Source organism: Patagioenas fasciata, chromosome 9 (genome assembly GCF_037038585.1).
Source record: "Patagioenas fasciata isolate bPatFas1 chromosome 9, bPatFas1.hap1, whole genome shotgun sequence".
Classification (NCBI taxonomy): Eukaryota; Metazoa; Chordata; class Aves; order Columbiformes; family Columbidae; genus Patagioenas; species Patagioenas fasciata.
The window spans coordinates 31,763,302-31,780,872 of NC_092528.1; the positions used below are offsets into that span (position 1 = coordinate 31,763,302).

The window sequence follows — 17,571 nt, forward strand, 5'->3', positions numbered from 1 at the left end:
TGACACTATGACAAGGGATAAAATGGGATCTCTGTTTTTCTGCAAAGGCTGCCTGCTGTAATTATAAAGGAAATAGTGGCAGATAACAACATAAAGGTCATTTTATTGAAAATAAACTGCATAGAGTTAGGTATAGATGTCATACCTTTTGCTTTCCTGAGGCTGTGGGTAAACACTTGACCATAGTATAAGTCACAGAGAATGGTTTTATAGGACAGAATGGTTTTATAGGTTCTTTCTTTACTAACTATATTTGTTAACCAAAAACATGCACCTTTTCATCTTATTCAGCATCTCTCCTTATAACGTAACAAAACTTACATGCTAAACCAAACGTTCAGGTTGGTATCGTCTCACGCTTTTACACGTTCAGTTCTCTCCAACTAAGCTTAAAAAGTAGTAATGTGCCTATTCTCTAGCATTAACACAGACAAGGGGAGCAAAACTAGGACTGTTTGGCTATCTTCAAACGAGGATTTTACCATTTTCCATAGAGCATTTTGTGAGCATGCAGTAGAGTATACTTCTGTCAGTGCAGATTGTAACCAGGCATCCCTCCTGCTTTCACACAACTTCAAATTTACCTGTTAAAAAACCCCAACACAGCAAAAGAAAACTCCACGCAGGAAGTGCCGGTTACAACTGGGAGTTCGGATGATGCGTATTTTCAAATAGCTACGAGCTGCCGTGGTTCGGACCTCATCTTTAGCGTTACAGCTACACGGTGACCAAGGAATCTTAGAGCAATTCAGTAGTGAAAACAAGTTAAAACAAACTACCTCTCATACCCAGATTATGTCTTCTGCTTTACCAGCAAATGACGAGAGCTCCTTGATTATTTTATCTCTAGGCCAGAAGTTTAGCACTCATTAGCTTCCTGCAAAAATCCTCCCTTAGTAGGAAATAATTAAATGTTTCCTTAGTGTTTCTCAGCTAGTAGAGAGTATTGCTGTCAAAGACAAACACTAGTTTGGTTCTGGGTAGGCTTTCAGCTGAAGGATGATCTGAAACAGTACAGCCGCTCTGTCTTCAGCATGCCTTTGTTAATGTGGTGTTTTTACTGCTTTTCCACATGTCTTAGAATACAACGTGTAGCCTGAGTGTGGGAAAAGAAGCACTTCCTTTTGCTCTCTGCATACATGGAGAGAGTAGTTTTCCTGATCAGGGTAGGTACAGTCACTTAAGCAGCTATTTAGTCTTTCTTTGCCAAAAAAGCATCACCATTGTGTTTACAGACAACGTAAACAACGCACAGGGCTTACGCTGGGGATGGTGTTTCCTTAGTCCCTCTTCGCGCGTTGCTGATGCGAGCAGCAGGTGCCCCCTGCGCGGCCCTGTCCTGTCCTGGGGCAGTGCCCTGGGAATCATTACAAAGCTAACAGCTGGACGTGTGCTAATGACAGCTGGAGCAGCATTAGCAAAGCTTAAGGGTTGTAACTGGTGAATATGTTAGCTCGACTGCTTCAGAGCTCCCTCTTGTTTTAAATTTCTCGAGAGTTTAGGGAAGTCAGAAATGCATGACAACTTTTTATTTTTGTTATCAAGTGCAACATTGCAAGTAACAGAAACTCAGGTTGACTAGTCCCGTAGGATACAGAACTGAAAATGCATTCTGCCACGCTGTAGGCACTGTGCGTAAGAACCTGGCCAACACTTCAGTGCAATTGTGACTGGAAGAGCAAAGCAGTGCTATGACTGTTACACCTGTATGTATCCCAGTGTCGTTAACACATCTATGGTAAAGCAGAATGGCTACCACTCTAGTGTATGAGCAATTCCATGAATTAGATTTTTACATCTAAAACAGCAAGCAAAGGAATCAATGCTAATCACCTTAATGAGGTGAGGTAACAAACCCAGTTTCAAGGGATATTTTGAGCCAATTGATCACAACAGAAGAAAATTTAAGCTGAAAATACCTGGTTTTATCTAGTATGGAGAACTGGAAATTGGGCAGCTATAGGTGGCCCAAGGAGTTCTGCTTCCTAGCTTTTGCTCAGTCTTCATCTGTTGCACTGCAGAGGCCTTCAGCCAAGAAGTTTTTCATCAAGCTACTAGCAAGTGTAACTGACCACGATCTACACCTTTCTAGCTGTTAGTTCTGGAACAAGTCCTTGCATCACTGCTGTTTGAGACAGGCACTACTGAAGGTAGGTATCAAGTTTCTTCTTGATGTTGTCAAAGGAATCCACTCCCATATAGTCAGCTTGGCCCTGTTCCCACCGCTCCTTGCGTTCTTCTGAAGATATGGTTGGTAATACTGGTGATGGTGCTGATACTGATATGTGGGACACTGCCTCTGTAACCTCTGCCTAAAAGGAAAGGCAGAGTGAAAATACAGAAGTAGGTTGCATAGCTAAACTGAGCAACAGGCCATTAGAATGGGACAACGAAGGCGAGTGCCATGCGCGGCAGCAAGCGTTGCCAGCGGGCAGGGATGGCGCGGCTTTCCCAGCAAACAACAGCAGAGTTACAGAAGCTGGCAGGGAGGGCAGTGAAGAAGAAGAAAGTTTAAGTTCTTCATACCTCTCTACAGAAGCCACAAGAGAAAGCCAGAGTATAGACCAAGCCCGATAGCTGCAAATAGTTTATCAGAAAGATGTAAAGTTAAGAAGAGAAAGCACATTTTAGGAGATCAAAGTTGGTCTTAGAAAGGTGGAGAACTTAAACTGGCCCATGTAAGACTATAAGGTCTGCAGTCAGATGCGAGCTGCTAAACTCGGAATGAGAACCAGAGCTAGAAGCAGCTCTTTGGCTTTGATAAGTATAGGGATTCATCGCTGCCCATCTACACAAGTTTTCTTTCTCTGGGTATCCTAGGCTTACCTAGATCTGTTTCACCATGCAAGATCTGTGTGTGCGTACTGCGTGCTGACCTGGGGTTCTTGTGCTTGAGACCCTCATTAGCTGCAGCACACTGAGAGTTAGGGCCCTTCTCTGCATCTGCGACAGAACTTAGTACAGAACGGTTCCTGGTGCACCGTTAGCCACTTACACAGTTAGGCAAGCAGACAGCTACGTTCACGACCGCTCTATAGCATGCTTCCGTTCTGTAGTGTTATTTATTCCAAGCTTAAAAGAACACAGCTAAAAAACCCTGCATCCCACAAACTAAACCACACCTGTGCTCCAAGTTGGACAGAGGAAAGGGAAAATCAGTGGAATGGTAAAGAACCTGTCACCCATACTTTAGTTTCTACAAGAATATTAAAGTACATACCACGTTTCCACCTGTAGTAGCTTCTTTAACGATTCCATGCTGTTCTAGTAATGGCAGAACGTTTACTGTGTAGGTGTCCCACCACATGTTGAGGAATTCTGGGTGAACTATTTTAGGGTCATCCACATTGCCTTTTATGCTTTTTGTTCTGGAGTCATATGTATAGTTCCATGGCTTTGTGCTTCCCAGGAAATGCACCACTTTAGTATTTGCACCAAACCTGTTGGACAGAAGAAGTCAGAACCACAGGCCACGCAGGGGTCCGGAAAACAAGAGTTTTGACTGGCAGACCTATTTTTTTTTAGCCTGCAGTTTTTGTAGGTGTCCAGAAAGCAGAAATATGAATACATTTAGGATGCTAAATACTAAATGATCAATGCCTATTGGGACTGAAAGCATTGCAATACAACAGAAAAAATGCAAATGGAATTCTACATTACACTAGTCAGAATACAGCCAAAACCTAATGGTCTGGGCTATGTAAGTACTTACAGCCAACTCAAGTCTTTAGGTAGAATGATGTCCATAGCTCAGGAGAGAGCAGTCTCAAGCAGCCGTTGCAATCGGAACTGGTTTTAAAAGTGAAAAAGATTCTGCTCCAAAGTCAGTGATCCAGACAGTTAGGCATTGCAAGCATTAGGTAGGGAAGGGTCAGCGTTAGGACTCGGTTACAGCCCTACAGAAAAGGGTCATTGGAGCCCGGCTGCAGGAGGACTGTGTCCTGCAGAATCACGTTTTCTGTACCTGAGGCAGTAAGAGGACTTCTGGCACGGGTGCAGCAGGGTCTTGCCACAAAAGCAACCGCTATTTTCTAAGTAACTTCGCTTTAGTCATTGGTGGATGTTGGGAGTTGTGGTGGTGGGTTTGTTTCTTTTAAAAACTATTTTAACTCCAGTTTCAATATGGATTTTTAGCTTTGTCCCAAATATTACCAGCATGTTCTTTTTAAGAACTCCATTTGGAAGTAAAGAACCTGACACTACAAGAGGCATTAATTCTGTCCTTTGGGCCCAGAACTGGAGTTCAGCTGGAGTCAGTTTTATGAAGCAGCAGCTCAAGTCTCTCTAATAGCGACTGTCTCCCCTAGTTCAGTTTGCATCACATTAGGGTGTGATCTCAACGTAATGTGATTAAAATAGACAATAATGCCAGGCTAGTTTGTCTAACACTTTGTTAAGCACACACTGGTCATTTTTACCCAGACTCAGATGTTTAAGGAGTTTTACATATGATCCTATGCAGGCGTGTTTCAAAACTTTATAATATTCAGAACAAGGCAGCGTGCGCTTGGGTGGAGGTTCTTCTACTACCGTACTGTACTTCAGTATTCACGTTTAATGTTAGGAACACAACTGATCTCATTGCAGGATGAAAACCTGTGCATGTGTGAAACAAGGTCAAGTATCTGCAGCAACTGCAAGAAAAAAGGAACATGTCTTTAACAGGTCAGTTCCTGCGCTTTAACTTTAACTCCGTGTCAGGATTCGGCATTACCTGCCACAGCGCTTTTTAACAGCCTGAGTTTTCTTCACCTTGGGCTGCTGCTGTTCTGAGGAAACTTGTCATTGTTCAAAAATCAAGGCTATTTAAGCCAGAGAATGCCTAAGAAGTGTTATATTACACTTGGTGCAAATGGAAAAGCATATTCTTAGTACTCTGTGCACTTAGGGCCTGTACAGCAGCTGACAGATGCCAGGCTTCTACCATGTTTTCAATATCTGCTTTCTAGATACTTTCTAGATATGTAACACTTTATTTTAACATTTAAGCTCAACTGTTAGGAAGCTTTATGTCCACACTGGCCTCAGCAACTAATCTGTCTTTCCCCATCTCCCAGAAAAGTCCTTCATCAATGTTTTGAAGTTACAGAGCATTTGTCATGAATTGGCATTTTCCTTTGGAAAAAGGATTACTGAGACTGCTGTGAAATCCAGTCTCGCTGTACAAAGCTGCGAAAAACTTAGCTATTGATGTCAGGAGGTTTAAATTTCACTTTATTCCAACTGCTGATTATCAGAAGTGCAGCTGGTGATCTAACCAAGGGAAATTGTTCCACCAACTGAGCAGGTCATGCTACTTGAAAGGGCTGCACTTCAGCGTTCTGCTTTTGAAGGTCTGCTGGGCGCAGTCAGGCAGTCGATTCGATCAGGCGAATGGAATCCTGTCAGGAGCCCCCCGATCCTGTCAGTCTTTTGTGGCAACAAGGTCATTTGCAAATTTAAGGTCATGTGAGTAGCAACCAGCGGCCTCAGAACCGGGACACAGTTTACAATGGCTGCTTGCTTATCAAACGCTGTCCAGCTACTTAGTCATTCTTAGGCTTGCATACATTTCTTTAAATAAGTGTTCCAGTTTTAGCATGACAGGATTTCAAATCACAAGACATAGCTTGATCCTGAGCCAGCAGTCCTGCTTATGCGAGCTGCTGCCTCGGACACTGGTAACCTGATGTCACTCGGAGATCAGATTGTTTTTACGCAATTGGGACTTTCCCACCCTCCCAGCTTCGGCTGCTCTTCGTGAATAAGAGTTTCTGTGTAAGGTTTCAGCCTCCCCTGCTCGCTCCTGTTTATGATAACTCCTGAATGGTTTACTCGCGTGCCGATCTGCTGCTGCTGCCTGGGGAGAACGCAGTTGTTTTCCTGACACAGGAAACAGGCGGTGCTGTGGTGCTTGGCTGTAGTTTTGTTCTATCCTGCTGCTACTTAGGGAACTGTCTAAAGTCTAGAAAGACCGCTGAGAGAAAATTCTAGCTTTTTATAACTCTTCGTTCACCATGTTTATTTGGATGGCGTAGACTGATTAGATGAACTATAACAACTGGTTCTAAAAATACCGAGTAATTGGTACAAGGAAAGGGTCGGTGTCCAGGTGGCAACAATACCACCGGGGACGTGCTGAAGTTCAGCTGGGGCTGATTCCAGAGCTGCAGCAGACAGCACCATAGTGGAGAAGTGGTTCTTCCTTTGCAGCTGACCTAACGTGCTTACTCTAAATAAACCTCAGTGTTACCGCCAGGGATGAATGGCTTAAGCTACAGATAGAGCTTTTTCTCTGCATTTACCATGAGACAACTTATTTAACTAGCATTAATTCAACTTTTTTTTTTTTTAAAGGAAACTATTATACCTTATTTTATTGACAGTAATGGTCTCCCTTGAGAAAAACTGTGTAAGTTCACATTGTGCATGTTCATTCTGCTAAAATAAATTAGCTTATATAAGCTCTGTAAGTCTTCTTAGAATGTTGAACTTACGCTTTAAATGCTGGAAGGTAGGAATATACAGAAGTACTGCTCAAATTATAAATAAATGGTAGATGTTTGCTCATGTCTGTTGTTGCCCAGCTGCTGAAGAAGGTGTTTAATAACCCCTGATCTGCACCTGAAAGAGAACACATTAATAGTCTACAAGCATCAGAGAGCTGTTCCGCAGTTTTTTTCAGTCACTTCACTAATTAAGAGGCACTAGTGCAGTTGTCATGTCCAGTAGGAGTTTGGTACAGAGCCCTGGAGTTCTATTTGTGAACAACCCTCTAACCCTTGCAGCCTTGGAAAACCCAACAAACGCAGAGGCTGACAGTACCTGTGCGGTTACTGCTGCCGAAAGGTAGCAAGCTGCTCGCAAACCCTGCCACTCAGTCCTGCAGGGTGAGTTCAGACTGTGTAAGGCAGCAAGAAACAGGACCTGACAGCTGGGTACTGTTCAGCTTCAGGAAAGCTGTAGCTCAGAAGATCAAGTGCCAACAAGTAGTTTTATTTTATTGTGCTTTCAGATGTATGACCAACATCTCAATGCCAGAGTTACGGTATCAGTGGTCTGTTAAACCTGCAGCCCTGGATGCACTGACTACACTGATCTGGTAAGAAAAGCACATTCAGTCTTGGTGACAACTCTATAAAGCTTCATTATGTCCCTTAACAGGCAACAGGCGTTGCTAGTTCCGTACTGAGAAGCTGCTGACTAACAACGTGAGTTGTGGCCAGACGGACGGTGTTGGGAGGATCACCTCTTAGCTCGCAAGCAGAGCTGTGAGGAGGTCAATCGAGTCGAAGTGGCTGGGAATGTCAGTAGGAGAGTAGCTTTGGAAAAACAAACAAAAAAGCCTCTGGCCCAAAGCAGATGAGTTTATAAGCAGCTACACAGAAGTAAAAACTGCTTATTTCTATCCATTCATTCCTAATGGCAGTGAACATACTTAGTCTTGAAGTGTTAATAGTTCCTCTTATGAAGGAGATTGAAGGGAGTCCCTGACCTTTCGTTCGCTGTCTTCCCTTCACCTGCAACTGCTTTCACAAGTAGCACTGCTGAAGAGCAGGTAAATGGATTGCTTAGTTAGAAAAGAGACAGTGTTTTAATCTTTAATTTTCTAAAGCTTTCAGTCTCTGCTGACTCAGGAATTGCTTTTTATTGGGCTATGATTAGATTCAGAACAGGACTCAGGTTTACGCTCTCGTTGATGTTTGATCAGAATTTGCTTTTTGCAACTGAAGTATCCAGACGCAGGGCATAAACTTAACGTACAACAACAGTACAGGGACAGAACTGCCGCGTGTCGCGGGAAAACGCCTGCGGACTCGGTCTGGTGATCTCCAACCTCTCCTGGCCTCTCGAGGCGTCGGGAAGGAAAGCAATCTGAAGTTGTGCCCACCACAAGAGAACAGAGTCAAAGAAACCAGGCGAGCCCCAGCTCTTCCATTTTAATGTCTAACTTAATGCTGCTTTAAGAATGCTTATGTAAATGGTGAGATCTTCTAGAAAAGAAGCAAGCGTGGGATGCCTTCAGAACAGGCGGCTCGTAGCTGAAGAGGCAGCAACAATATATTCCACGTATTCTACAGGACTTTCTCTCAGATTTTTTACATACTTGGCTTTTTTTTTCAGATTGCATGTATTTTTGCCAAAGCAGCCACTGAAAGCGGCATTTATTTGTCCTAGTCCAGACCCCAACAGTAGTTTTGTATAAACTGCACCTTGGCCATAAGATGAAAGAATCAGGTAGTAGTTACGTCAGCTATACATACAGTCTTGCTGCATTATATCTTCATATGTAAAAATAACCATTTTAAACCCCAGCAGATTACTGAAGCAATAGCAATGTTCTTAAGGTATCAGTGCTACCAGATTTCTTTTAAAACCAAACTTTTTCTCTCTGCTACTTTTAGATGGTACCTAGAATGATGGCATGACAGATTCCTCGTTATCTGGAAAGGTAAAGTAGCCATCATGCTGCCGTTTCTGGACAGCAGCACTGCGTAGGAGGCATCTCTCTGCTGTTTCAAACAGTGAATACTCCGGGAAGTCTTGTGTTTCCTCGTTACTACTACTGCAAATGGGGTGCTTAGACTTCAGCTATGCACAGCTTGGTAGCTTGTTGAGTTCGCATCCCCGTGTCCTCTTGAGGGCAGTGACCCTTCACAGGCGTTTCTCTTACAAACAGTTTCCTAGGAACTTTTTTAATGGCTGGATCAATTTAAGTTTAAATCCCCTTCCTCCCCACCAAGTTCATGAGCTCAGCAGCAGCTTATGCAGGTGGCAGAATGCGCCAAGGTCTCTACTCAGATCAGTGCTACCATTTAATAAAAACCAAATACATTTTAAAGCTGATGTACAAATTAGTTCTAGAAATTTGGTACCTAAACCATTAACCCACCATTTTTGCTGTTAAGACCCACAACAATTGCTTCATGTTTAGGACACTGAGGAAGTTTCACTGTTGTGCAGCTTTAGCCACCGAGCCTCAGATGTTCTGGAGCGACTCGACAGTCGGTTTGACAACGATGCACCTGCGTCTGGGGGTTTCAGGGTGCTGGGTTTGGAGGGGGGGTGGTTTGTTTTGGTGGCAGGTTTTTTTTGTTTGGTGGTGGGGTTTTTTGTGTGTGGTTTTTTGTTTGCCTTGGTTTGTTGGGTGTTTTGGGGTATTGGGGGGGGGTTTGTGTGGTTTTCTGTGTTGCTTTTTAATGCAACATTACAGTACTATGCTACAGCTTTTGCTAGAGCTGGTGATCAATTTACACCCAACATTTGAGAACACTCCCAAAGCTACCAACTGCTACCCGGTCGGGATGAGCTACAGACAGAGACTTCGTTCCTCTGCAGGGCGCGTTTCCACTGGAGTTTATTCATGTGGTAGCATTAGCACCCAGCTGTCGCTCTCATTCTTTGAGAGGCCACACACAGGAGTCCCCACAGAAACAGGGATTGTTCTGCAGACCGAGAGCACCATCTACTATTTTGTGCTTTTTACAAGTGCTGAAAGGTAAGTCGACGGGTTGGCTAATGACCTTTTATTAGGAGTTCCTTTCATGGTCTTGTTTATGAAGTTTTCTGTAGCTTTTTCAGTTACTAAATTTCATTATCTGACTGCTGCAGCACAAAACAAAGTAACAGTAATTGAGAAGCCTTTAACTACAGCAGTTTTCAAACACTGTGTGCAACGGCAGTAGATTTAGGAGATTTACAGGGCAGCAGACCTTGGCTCCTCAAGCTGAGATCTGGCACAGTGGCCAGTCCCAAGTGACCTATAGTGGGCTCAGCCACGGCTACGTACACTTGATATTGGGAAAAAGACGGTCACCACCCTATAGTGACAGGAAGCTATCACGTAGCATATGAAGAGAGAGTTGCATCTTCAAATGCTTTTTCTCTGAAGCTGCACCCAGTACTATTTTTCCCACAGCAGTTCGAGTTAGCATAGAACGCTCAGGCTTCGGGCGTCCGGAACGCGTGAAGAGCAGCGCTGCCGTTCCACTTGCCAGGGCGTGCGCTGTGCTTGCTACGTCCTAAAGATCTCGTTACACAATTCTACATTGCTAATGCCTACAGCTGCTAGTTTGGAGGCCAAACTCTTTGGGTTTTTTAATTCACAAAGTCTGAAAAGAATAGTTTTACTATGTATTGTAATGATAGCCTCCGTTGTGAGAAGGATATAACTTTTGTATAGTTACACTGAGTTCAGAATTCTATCAGACAGAGTTTCTACGACATGTATGTAGTTACTGAGCCATCCCAAGCACTATTTCCATTCTGCTCTAACTTATATTGAAATGCAAATTAATACATACCATCAAAGCTGCCTTTCTCTGTAGCGAACTGCAACAGCTGATTGTACGTTTCAATGGAAGGTCGGTAAACAAAAACGCCAGAATTAAAACAGTCAGGCCAGCCTGGATCTGGTGCTGCAGACAGCTCTTCTCTCTCAAAAAGCTCATCAATATTTGACAAAACCTGGTTGTAAAGGGCGTAAAAAAAAAATAAATTGTTTTCTGGTTTTTAGGTTAGGATTTTGACATCCACCTTAAGATACGTTTAAGATATTCTTATATCGATGCCTTTGTCTTAAAGATGATAATACCTTATGGAGACGGCCCCACAGACTACATTACATATATTTTTAGAGTTACTAGTCCAAAAAGGCCTGTATTACCTCTCCTCTTAAAAACAACCAGAAAGCAGACTGCACAACCCCAGCAGCCCCCCTTCCACCCACAGCACCCCAAACAAAACCAGCCCAGAAAAACAAAACGCAGCGACCCCCATCCCAGGTCACCAGGAGGTGCCACGAGACGTGACCACGTACCATTGTGTCTGCGTCCATGAAAACACATTTTGAAAACTGTGTCAGCTCCCAGCAGTGCAGCTTTGTTAGTGTGACGCCCAGCTCGGGTCTCTTCATCAGCGCCAAGTGCGCCGAATCCCCACTGTCCAACACATTCACTAATACGACTTCATCAAAGACTTTTTCCAGCACCCTCCTGGGGAAAGAGTCAATTGCCGAGATACAGTTCTGTTGTTATTGCAGCACCAGAGCAGGTGACAGACTCCATAAAGAGAAGTGAAACGAGCAGGAACCTGGCAGTATTTCTTATGCCATCAGTAAGTGGGGAACAAAGACGTTTGTTTGGGTTTTTCTTCCTCTGCAAACAGGTCTTTAGTTGGCATTGCTATCAAGTCCAGTAGGTCATGGCTATACGGTACCAACTTTCTACATAGCTTTTTTCAGCCACTCTTTTTGGCAAATTAACAGCCTACTTTGAGCAGGCAGTCAAGAAATGGGAAGCTGTCAGAGTAGCTTCAGCAGGACAGTAGCTGAATCCTAAACAGCTGAAACAGAAGTTTATGCCATAGTTACAACAACATTGTTCTGGATTTGTGATTGTTAGGGACACCTGACTAGACCCAGTTGCTAAAACTTTCTTTATTCCATGAAGCTGTGAAGACTCACTTAAGGATGGCTGTGGGCACAGCAGTGTCTTGACCCAGTATCATGTTCAGCTCAGAATGGCACTTAAGCTTTCAGACCGTGTGGTGAAAATTTGTGGCAGATATCCAAGCCTTGTTTTACTATCAGTAAAGCATTACTATTAGTTTAAGAGAGGTTAGGGAGTTCATGCTGCTTAAGATATGAAGTATCAGTAAAGTCTTGCTGTTCTACAGTGTATCTCGAATGCTCACCACTAATCAGTACAATCGGAGCCACAAATCTTGCAAATGAGCTTGAGAACTTTGCCTTGCAAGGCTGTCTTTGTACTGACAGTTTGGTATGGGCAGTTGTTCTGAACTTAAGGCACCCCTTGTTAGCAAGTTCCAGCCACAGCACCAGGTCGGTATGGCTGGTCTAAGGGCACGGTGCTGGCTGGCACCAGCACATAAGCACGCTTACGATTCCTCTGAAAAGAGCGCGCTCACCTAATAGGCTAGCATGAACGTTCCCGTGTGTAACATCTTTATATTGATAAGGCTGTTATGCTGCCAGGAGACTCCAGGGAGAGTCACTCCATTTATTACTGAGCCACTTCTGTCTCTATAAATTGAGAGATCCTTTCAGAGGAACTTCCCTATGTAGAGAATCTTGTTACTCGTGTAGCTATTAAGTTAACTGGTTTTTTACCCTCCTCTTACTTGTAGAAAGAGCAGCCAGTCCGCTCCACACTGAGACTACTCTAGAGAAGCTGTAGGAAGCAGCTGCCTGGCAATTTCATTTGCTGTACTGTGGTGACCAGGTGAGATGCTTCTGTTGATTTGACATACTTGGTGCTACTTTAGTTCTGCTCATTTTCTTCTCTCGTTTGATGTCTGCTAGATTTCAAGAGAGCTTCTGTTACATTATGTCAATCAGGAACGCTTCTGCAATACAAATAAATACCGATCCCCTAACTCCCACCCCCACATGCATGCACACAGCACTAATGAACACACAGCCAATATTGTGTTGTTGGACAGTTCTAAGCAGGACTATGAAAGAGCAGAGATCCAGTTGAAATACCAGTATCAAGTCACAGTTTAGTGCTATAACTGCAGAGTGTCGGTTAACTCATCATATAGGGGGAAAAAAAAGGCAAAAAAAACCCACCACCAAACCACCACACATTTTCATGTGTGAAGAAGTTACAGAACTCCAGATAGTATATTAAGTTCAACTCTGCAAAGTTTCTGGAAGGTTACTATTAAGGAATTTAACTTCAGTTTTTTCAGCCTTCACATCAGGAGGAACTGTGGCAGTCTGAGTTCTGTGGGCAGCCTTACCTCATCACATCTGAGACTTGAGGCGTTATGAGTGCAGTCAGCTTCCTTGTCGTTCTGTACTGCTGCAAGGATGAGCCGAGTACCAGTGCTCCTTTCACGTAGGAGTCATTTGTGGCCAGAGTCACGAAAGACTGGTCTGGAAGAGAGGAACTCGGTCAAGTCAGCGCGATCCACTACTTTATTCTGAGACACAGATACCAGAAACGTAGTACTGTTAGCGGATGGTGCTGTGAGACCTCTGTGATGTGCCATCTAACTCTGCATATTGGGCCTGCCTACATGGCTGAATGAACCAGGTTATATTTGCATAGCTACACTTGCTATCAGTAACTTGGCCTATGGCAAAATACAATTAAAAGAAAAAAAACACACCTGTTGCAAGAGAAAACAAGTTGTAGTTTGCCCACAGGTGAAATAAGTCATACCAAATGTTAGAGACAATCCAAAAGGGTATAAAGAGCCTTATTTTAGCCATTAATATACTGGTTTTAAGCTACAAGTATTGGGAGTTAGGTTGCATTTGGTCTGAAGTTAGTAGAATTTTGAAGAGTTACTCAAGGTTCAGCTCTCAACCCTGAAGTTAGAGCAGCATAAAAGTTACATTTCATTTTCAAATGAAAATCAGCATTCAATTAGATCTTGAACAGCAGCATTAAGTTTTGCTAGCTCAGGATTTTGCAGATGAGTTGTTCTGCAGCCCATGGTTGCAGCTCTGTCACAAGAATGCAAGATTTAAATGGGAAGTGACTGGCAATACGATAAGCAATTTAAGACTTGCAGCAACAGTTTTTGCTCTTCAAGCAAAAAGAGGTATGGTTGGGTTGTTACTATAATCTGCTCCAGCTGGATCTTAAAAATAGATTGATAACGACTTTGTCATATACAGCTTATTGAGGCCATATAGTACAAGCTTTGCATTCTTTCAATTGTCATGTTGGTTTAAACTGCCAGGGTGGGACTGACAAAAGCAAACAAGTAGCTTCTAAACTTCTTCAGCTATTGTCATGTAGTGCTCCTTTCCCAGCGCTTACAAAGAAGTGTGCTCTTTCCTACCAAACCATTTTTGACACCATCCACAAAACAGTTTCTTCCTAAGAGTTTCAAGACTAGATTTTCACATCCAAATTTATTTTAGCAGCTGTGACTTCTGTTCTTTACAGAAGATTTTTAGTAGGTTCAACCAGGATTGAGAGTGAGGGTTCTGGGCGCTTAGAGGCTTACTGTCCAGTCTAGTAGATTAAGTACTGACTGCTCTGCTTTCGGAGGGGTTGTTGTTTGGTACATCTCCTCAGCCCATGAGACAGTCATCATCACTATCTTTTCAAATTAATGCCATCTTAATAGTTGGTAGAAAGTCATATACCATAATTGTCGATAAGTTCTGCAAACCTGGTTTGCAAGCTCTACAGAGCAGCTACAAAACCTTCTATTTTGCTTAGCAGCAAAACCAACTAGTCCCAAGGGATTAAGATTATAGTGGTCAATTACAAAGTTCAAAAAGGCTCTGCAATGCTAGGAATAAAGATTTTTTTTTCAATCCACTTTAGCTACAAATGTGTAATAGTTCATATAATTCGGCTCTGCAAAACAATTTTGTTTCTTTGAAGCTCTACAAGTGGCAAGTGTGTAGCATTTTAAGTGCTGTGAACATCCTCCTAGTAGGGCAACTTTTTTCATTACTTAATGTTACCCCTGTCTATCAGCTATTCTGACAGACAGCTCACTGAAAACCCAGTGTAGATGAAGTGGGATTGTGCCCAACATTCATCTGAATGCTGCTGTGGGGTATTTTTCATTGTTGTTTTGGTTTGGTTTTGTTTTCCAGCAGCATAAGACCAATTCTTCAAGTGACCTTGGCACTGCAAGACTAGTCTTGTTAATTGAACTGTTAGCAGGACACTTCTACTATGTGTCCCCATGTTACTGGAAATGAGTATTCTTACACTGAAGTCTTGGAGACATAAAGTCAATTCAATGATGGAGTGAAGGCTGAGGAGCCTCCTCTTCATCCTGCCTGCAGCAGGAAGCTCCGACTGCTTGACAGGAGGATACTGGCAACTTGTAGCACACTGAAGTCAGTACAGCTTTCCAAAGTTTTGAATAAACTATGTTCTGTTTCATACCTTCTCTAAAGTACATCCAGACATGTTATGAATGAGTCCATACTACAAACTGGGCAAGACCAGTTGCTGCTTAATGCGGAAGTTGCATCTGCAGGAGAGGTTCTGAGGGACATGAATTGGTGCTGGAGCTGGGTTATGGTTGGACTTGAATGATCCTGAGGGTCTCTGCCAACTGAAATGATTCTATGATTCTACCTAAACCAGCAGTATTTCAGTTGTGTGGGTCTCCCTGTCCCCTCCCCTGCTCCATCTCTGTAAATGTTTCCTCCACAGCAGGTTATGTGCACACAGTGGTCGCTGTTACCCCTGAAACATCCTGAACTATTAGTAACAGTGTGGCTGCGAAAACACAGACAACGCGAGACAGTTGTACGGCTTTATAATTGATTTGCCTGGCAAAACCGAGCTACTCTCGAGGCTGGGTCTGCGCAGTTCACAGGTACAGCGCCCGTATGCGAGTGTTTGCACAGCCTGCACAGCCCTCGCAGCCGCGGGCTCCTGCGCCCTGAGCACTGTCCCAGCTGACAGCGTGCAGAGGGGACTGGGCTGCTCGGCCCTGAGCCTTTAGGGCTTTACCTGGAAGCATTTTCAAAGGCACAGCCAGAGTTTTCCTGTTCCCCTGTTCTTTGAGGAAGGTGCTAGTTATCTACTTTCTTTTTTGAGAACAGGATTCCTGAAGCGACAGGAGTATCTATGCAAGACTTGGAGCGCGAGGCAGAGCTCCAGACCCCCTGCACCCTTCCGGATCTGCCCGGGAGACCGGCTGCCGGGGAGAAAAGAAAACCCAGGTATGCCGGGAGGGGCGGCACGGCACGGCAGCTCTGAAACGCGCACAAGTCAGGCGCTTTCGCTAGCGCCTCGGGGGCGGGCTGGGCTTTGTCCTGTGAGCCGCTGTGGGCCTGTGGTGGCCCCCCCGGCCCCCCCCGCGTCTCTCCCGTCGGGGAGCAGCCCGGGGCGGGACGGGGCCGGCGCGGAGCGAGGCCGGAGCGCGCGCGGCCGCGGTGCTGCCGGTGCCGCGCGGGACGGGCCCCCCCGGGCAGCCCCACCCCCCCGCCGCCGGCAGCGGCCGCCTGAGAACGGGCGCGTGCGGCCCGCCCCGCGAGCGCTGCCCGCGCCGCCAGCAGCCCCCGCGCCCCGCGCCCGCGGCGGTGCGGCCGCGCGCACTGACCTGCCATGGCGGCGGCTCCGCGGATCGGCTGGGGCTGCGCCGGCGGCCGCGCTCCCCGCGCTGCGCCGAGGCCGCCGCTTATATAGGGGCGGGGCCACGCGCCAGACGTCTTTGGCCGGCGGCGGACGCCCCGCCCCGAGGAATCCCCGCGGCGCCGCGGGGCGGGGTCTCCGCCATGGTCGGCTCGGGGGGCCGCACGTCACCGCTGCTGCGGGCGCGGGGGCCCGCGGGGCTCGGTGGTGGCGGGACGCGGGGCCTCGTGCCTCCGGGGGCCTCCTGGGCCCTCCTGGGCCGAGCAGAGCTCGCCAGCGGGCGCAGGGGGAACCCCTGGGGCTCGGGCGGGCAGCGGTCGCCGGGCCCCGCGTGAGGAGCGGGTGGAACCGCGCCTGGCCTGGAGCCGCCCGCAGCTGCGGGAGCGCGGTGGCAGCGTGTGCGCTGCAGACACCCCGTCCCGTTCCGCAGCCGCGTCGGGGCAGTGCGGCTGCTGGGGAGCCAGCCTGGAACCTGCGCAAAATGGCCGGTGCCTCCGGGGTGCCGCAGGCTGGCCGGGACGGCTGTTGGGCTCTGAGGTGCGGGTGTCGGCGGTGCGGCTCTGCGGGCCGTCTGGTGGGATTGCTGCCAGGGCTGTGAGGTGACAGGAGAGGTGCGAGGCCGAAACCGTCACGTCTGTTAAGAGCATCTCTGGTACTGTTGGTGGTGCTGGGCACCTCTGGCGAGTGTGTGTCAACCGGTGACACGAGGAGTTATGCCCATACTTAGGTATTTTATTTAAGGTTCTATTTCAGTCCTTGAATAAATTTAAGCTGTACCTTTCCAGGAACATAGGAAGGGCGCTAATAAGTTTCTTGTACTCTTTCTTACCCTTCCAAGTATTATTAATATGGAGACTTTAGTACAGGTCCTTTGTTACTTATATGATACTCTGTCTACTAGTCAAAACTGAGCAATTGAAGATGAGCAAATAGTGAAAGGTAGAGATATACAAAATACCCTAACCAAAGCAATGAGTTAGCCCAAAGACTCAAAGAATCACAAACTGGTTGAAATTGGAAAGCTCTATGTTCCATCTGGTCCCAGCCCTGCTCCAGCAGGGTCACCATAGCCCTGTGTCCCAGGGGACACCCCAAGGACGGAGACTCCACCAGCTCCCTGGGCAGCCTGTGCGGTGCCCGGGCACCTCCCGGGGAACACGTGTGTCGTGGTGTGCAGACGGACCCTCCCGTGTGTGCGCGGCACCTCCCGGGGAACACGTGTGTCCTGGTGTGCAGACGGACCCTCCCGTGTGTGCGCGGCACCTCCCGGGGAACACGTGTGTCGTGGTGTGCAGACGGACCCTCCCGTGTGTGCGCGGCACCTCCCGGGGAACACGTGTGTCCTGGTGTGCAGACGGACCCTCCCGTGTGTGCGCGGCACCTCCCGGGGAACACGTGTGTCCTGGTGTGCAGACGGACCCTCCCGTGTGTGCAGACGGACCCTCCCGTGTGTGCGCGGCACCTCCCGGGGAACACGTGTGTCCTGGTGTGCAGACGGACCCTC

General features: G+C 46.3%; 2 protein-coding genes across 3 annotated transcripts in view; one reads left to right on the top strand and one right to left on the bottom strand.

Annotated features, from left to right (window-relative positions):
- HLTF (helicase like transcription factor) overlaps window positions 1-12,232 on the top strand; it is a 36,877-nt gene extending 24,645 nt beyond the window's left edge. Inside the window, exons 26-29 of the transcript XR_011740581.1 lie at window positions 4,588-4,665; window positions 6,995-7,081; window positions 8,385-9,478; window positions 12,127-12,232. The gene's annotated coding sequence lies outside the window, so the exon portion shown is untranslated. The remainder of the gene's footprint in view (window positions 1-4,587; window positions 4,666-6,994; window positions 7,082-8,384; window positions 9,479-12,126) is intronic.
- GYG1 (glycogenin 1) lies at window positions 84-16,160 on the bottom strand. 2 transcript variants are annotated; one of them, XM_065844150.2, is made up of 8 exons: window positions 16,036-16,160; window positions 12,745-12,880; window positions 10,799-10,973; window positions 10,284-10,446; window positions 6,477-6,603; window positions 3,221-3,440; window positions 2,527-2,577; window positions 84-2,312 (listed from the first exon to the last, which is right to left on the bottom strand). In XM_065844150.2, the coding sequence occupies exons 1-8, from the start codon at window positions 16,040-16,042 to the stop codon at window positions 2,142-2,144; spliced, it is 1,050 nt and encodes a 349-aa protein (XP_065700222.1). In that variant the 5' UTR covers window positions 16,043-16,160; the 3' UTR covers window positions 84-2,141. The 2 variants fall into 2 exon arrangements, with proteins under 2 accessions (XP_065700222.1, XP_065700221.1); XM_065844149.2 differs by lacking the exon at window positions 2,527-2,577.
- Window positions 16,161-17,571: the final 1,411 nt, after the last annotated feature.

Excerpts from the sequence above, each read along its gene's own strand:
- GYG1 (XM_065844150.2), bottom strand. Across the intron at positions 6,604-10,283 it reads AGAGAAAGGCAGCTTTGATG|GTGCAGATCAGGGGTTATTA; the intron begins GTATGTATTAAT and ends GTTCTCTTTCAG. Across the intron at positions 2,578-3,220 it reads CTACTACAGGTGGAAACGTG|CTATCGGGCTTGGTCTATAC; the intron begins GTATGTACTTTA and ends AACTATTTGCAG.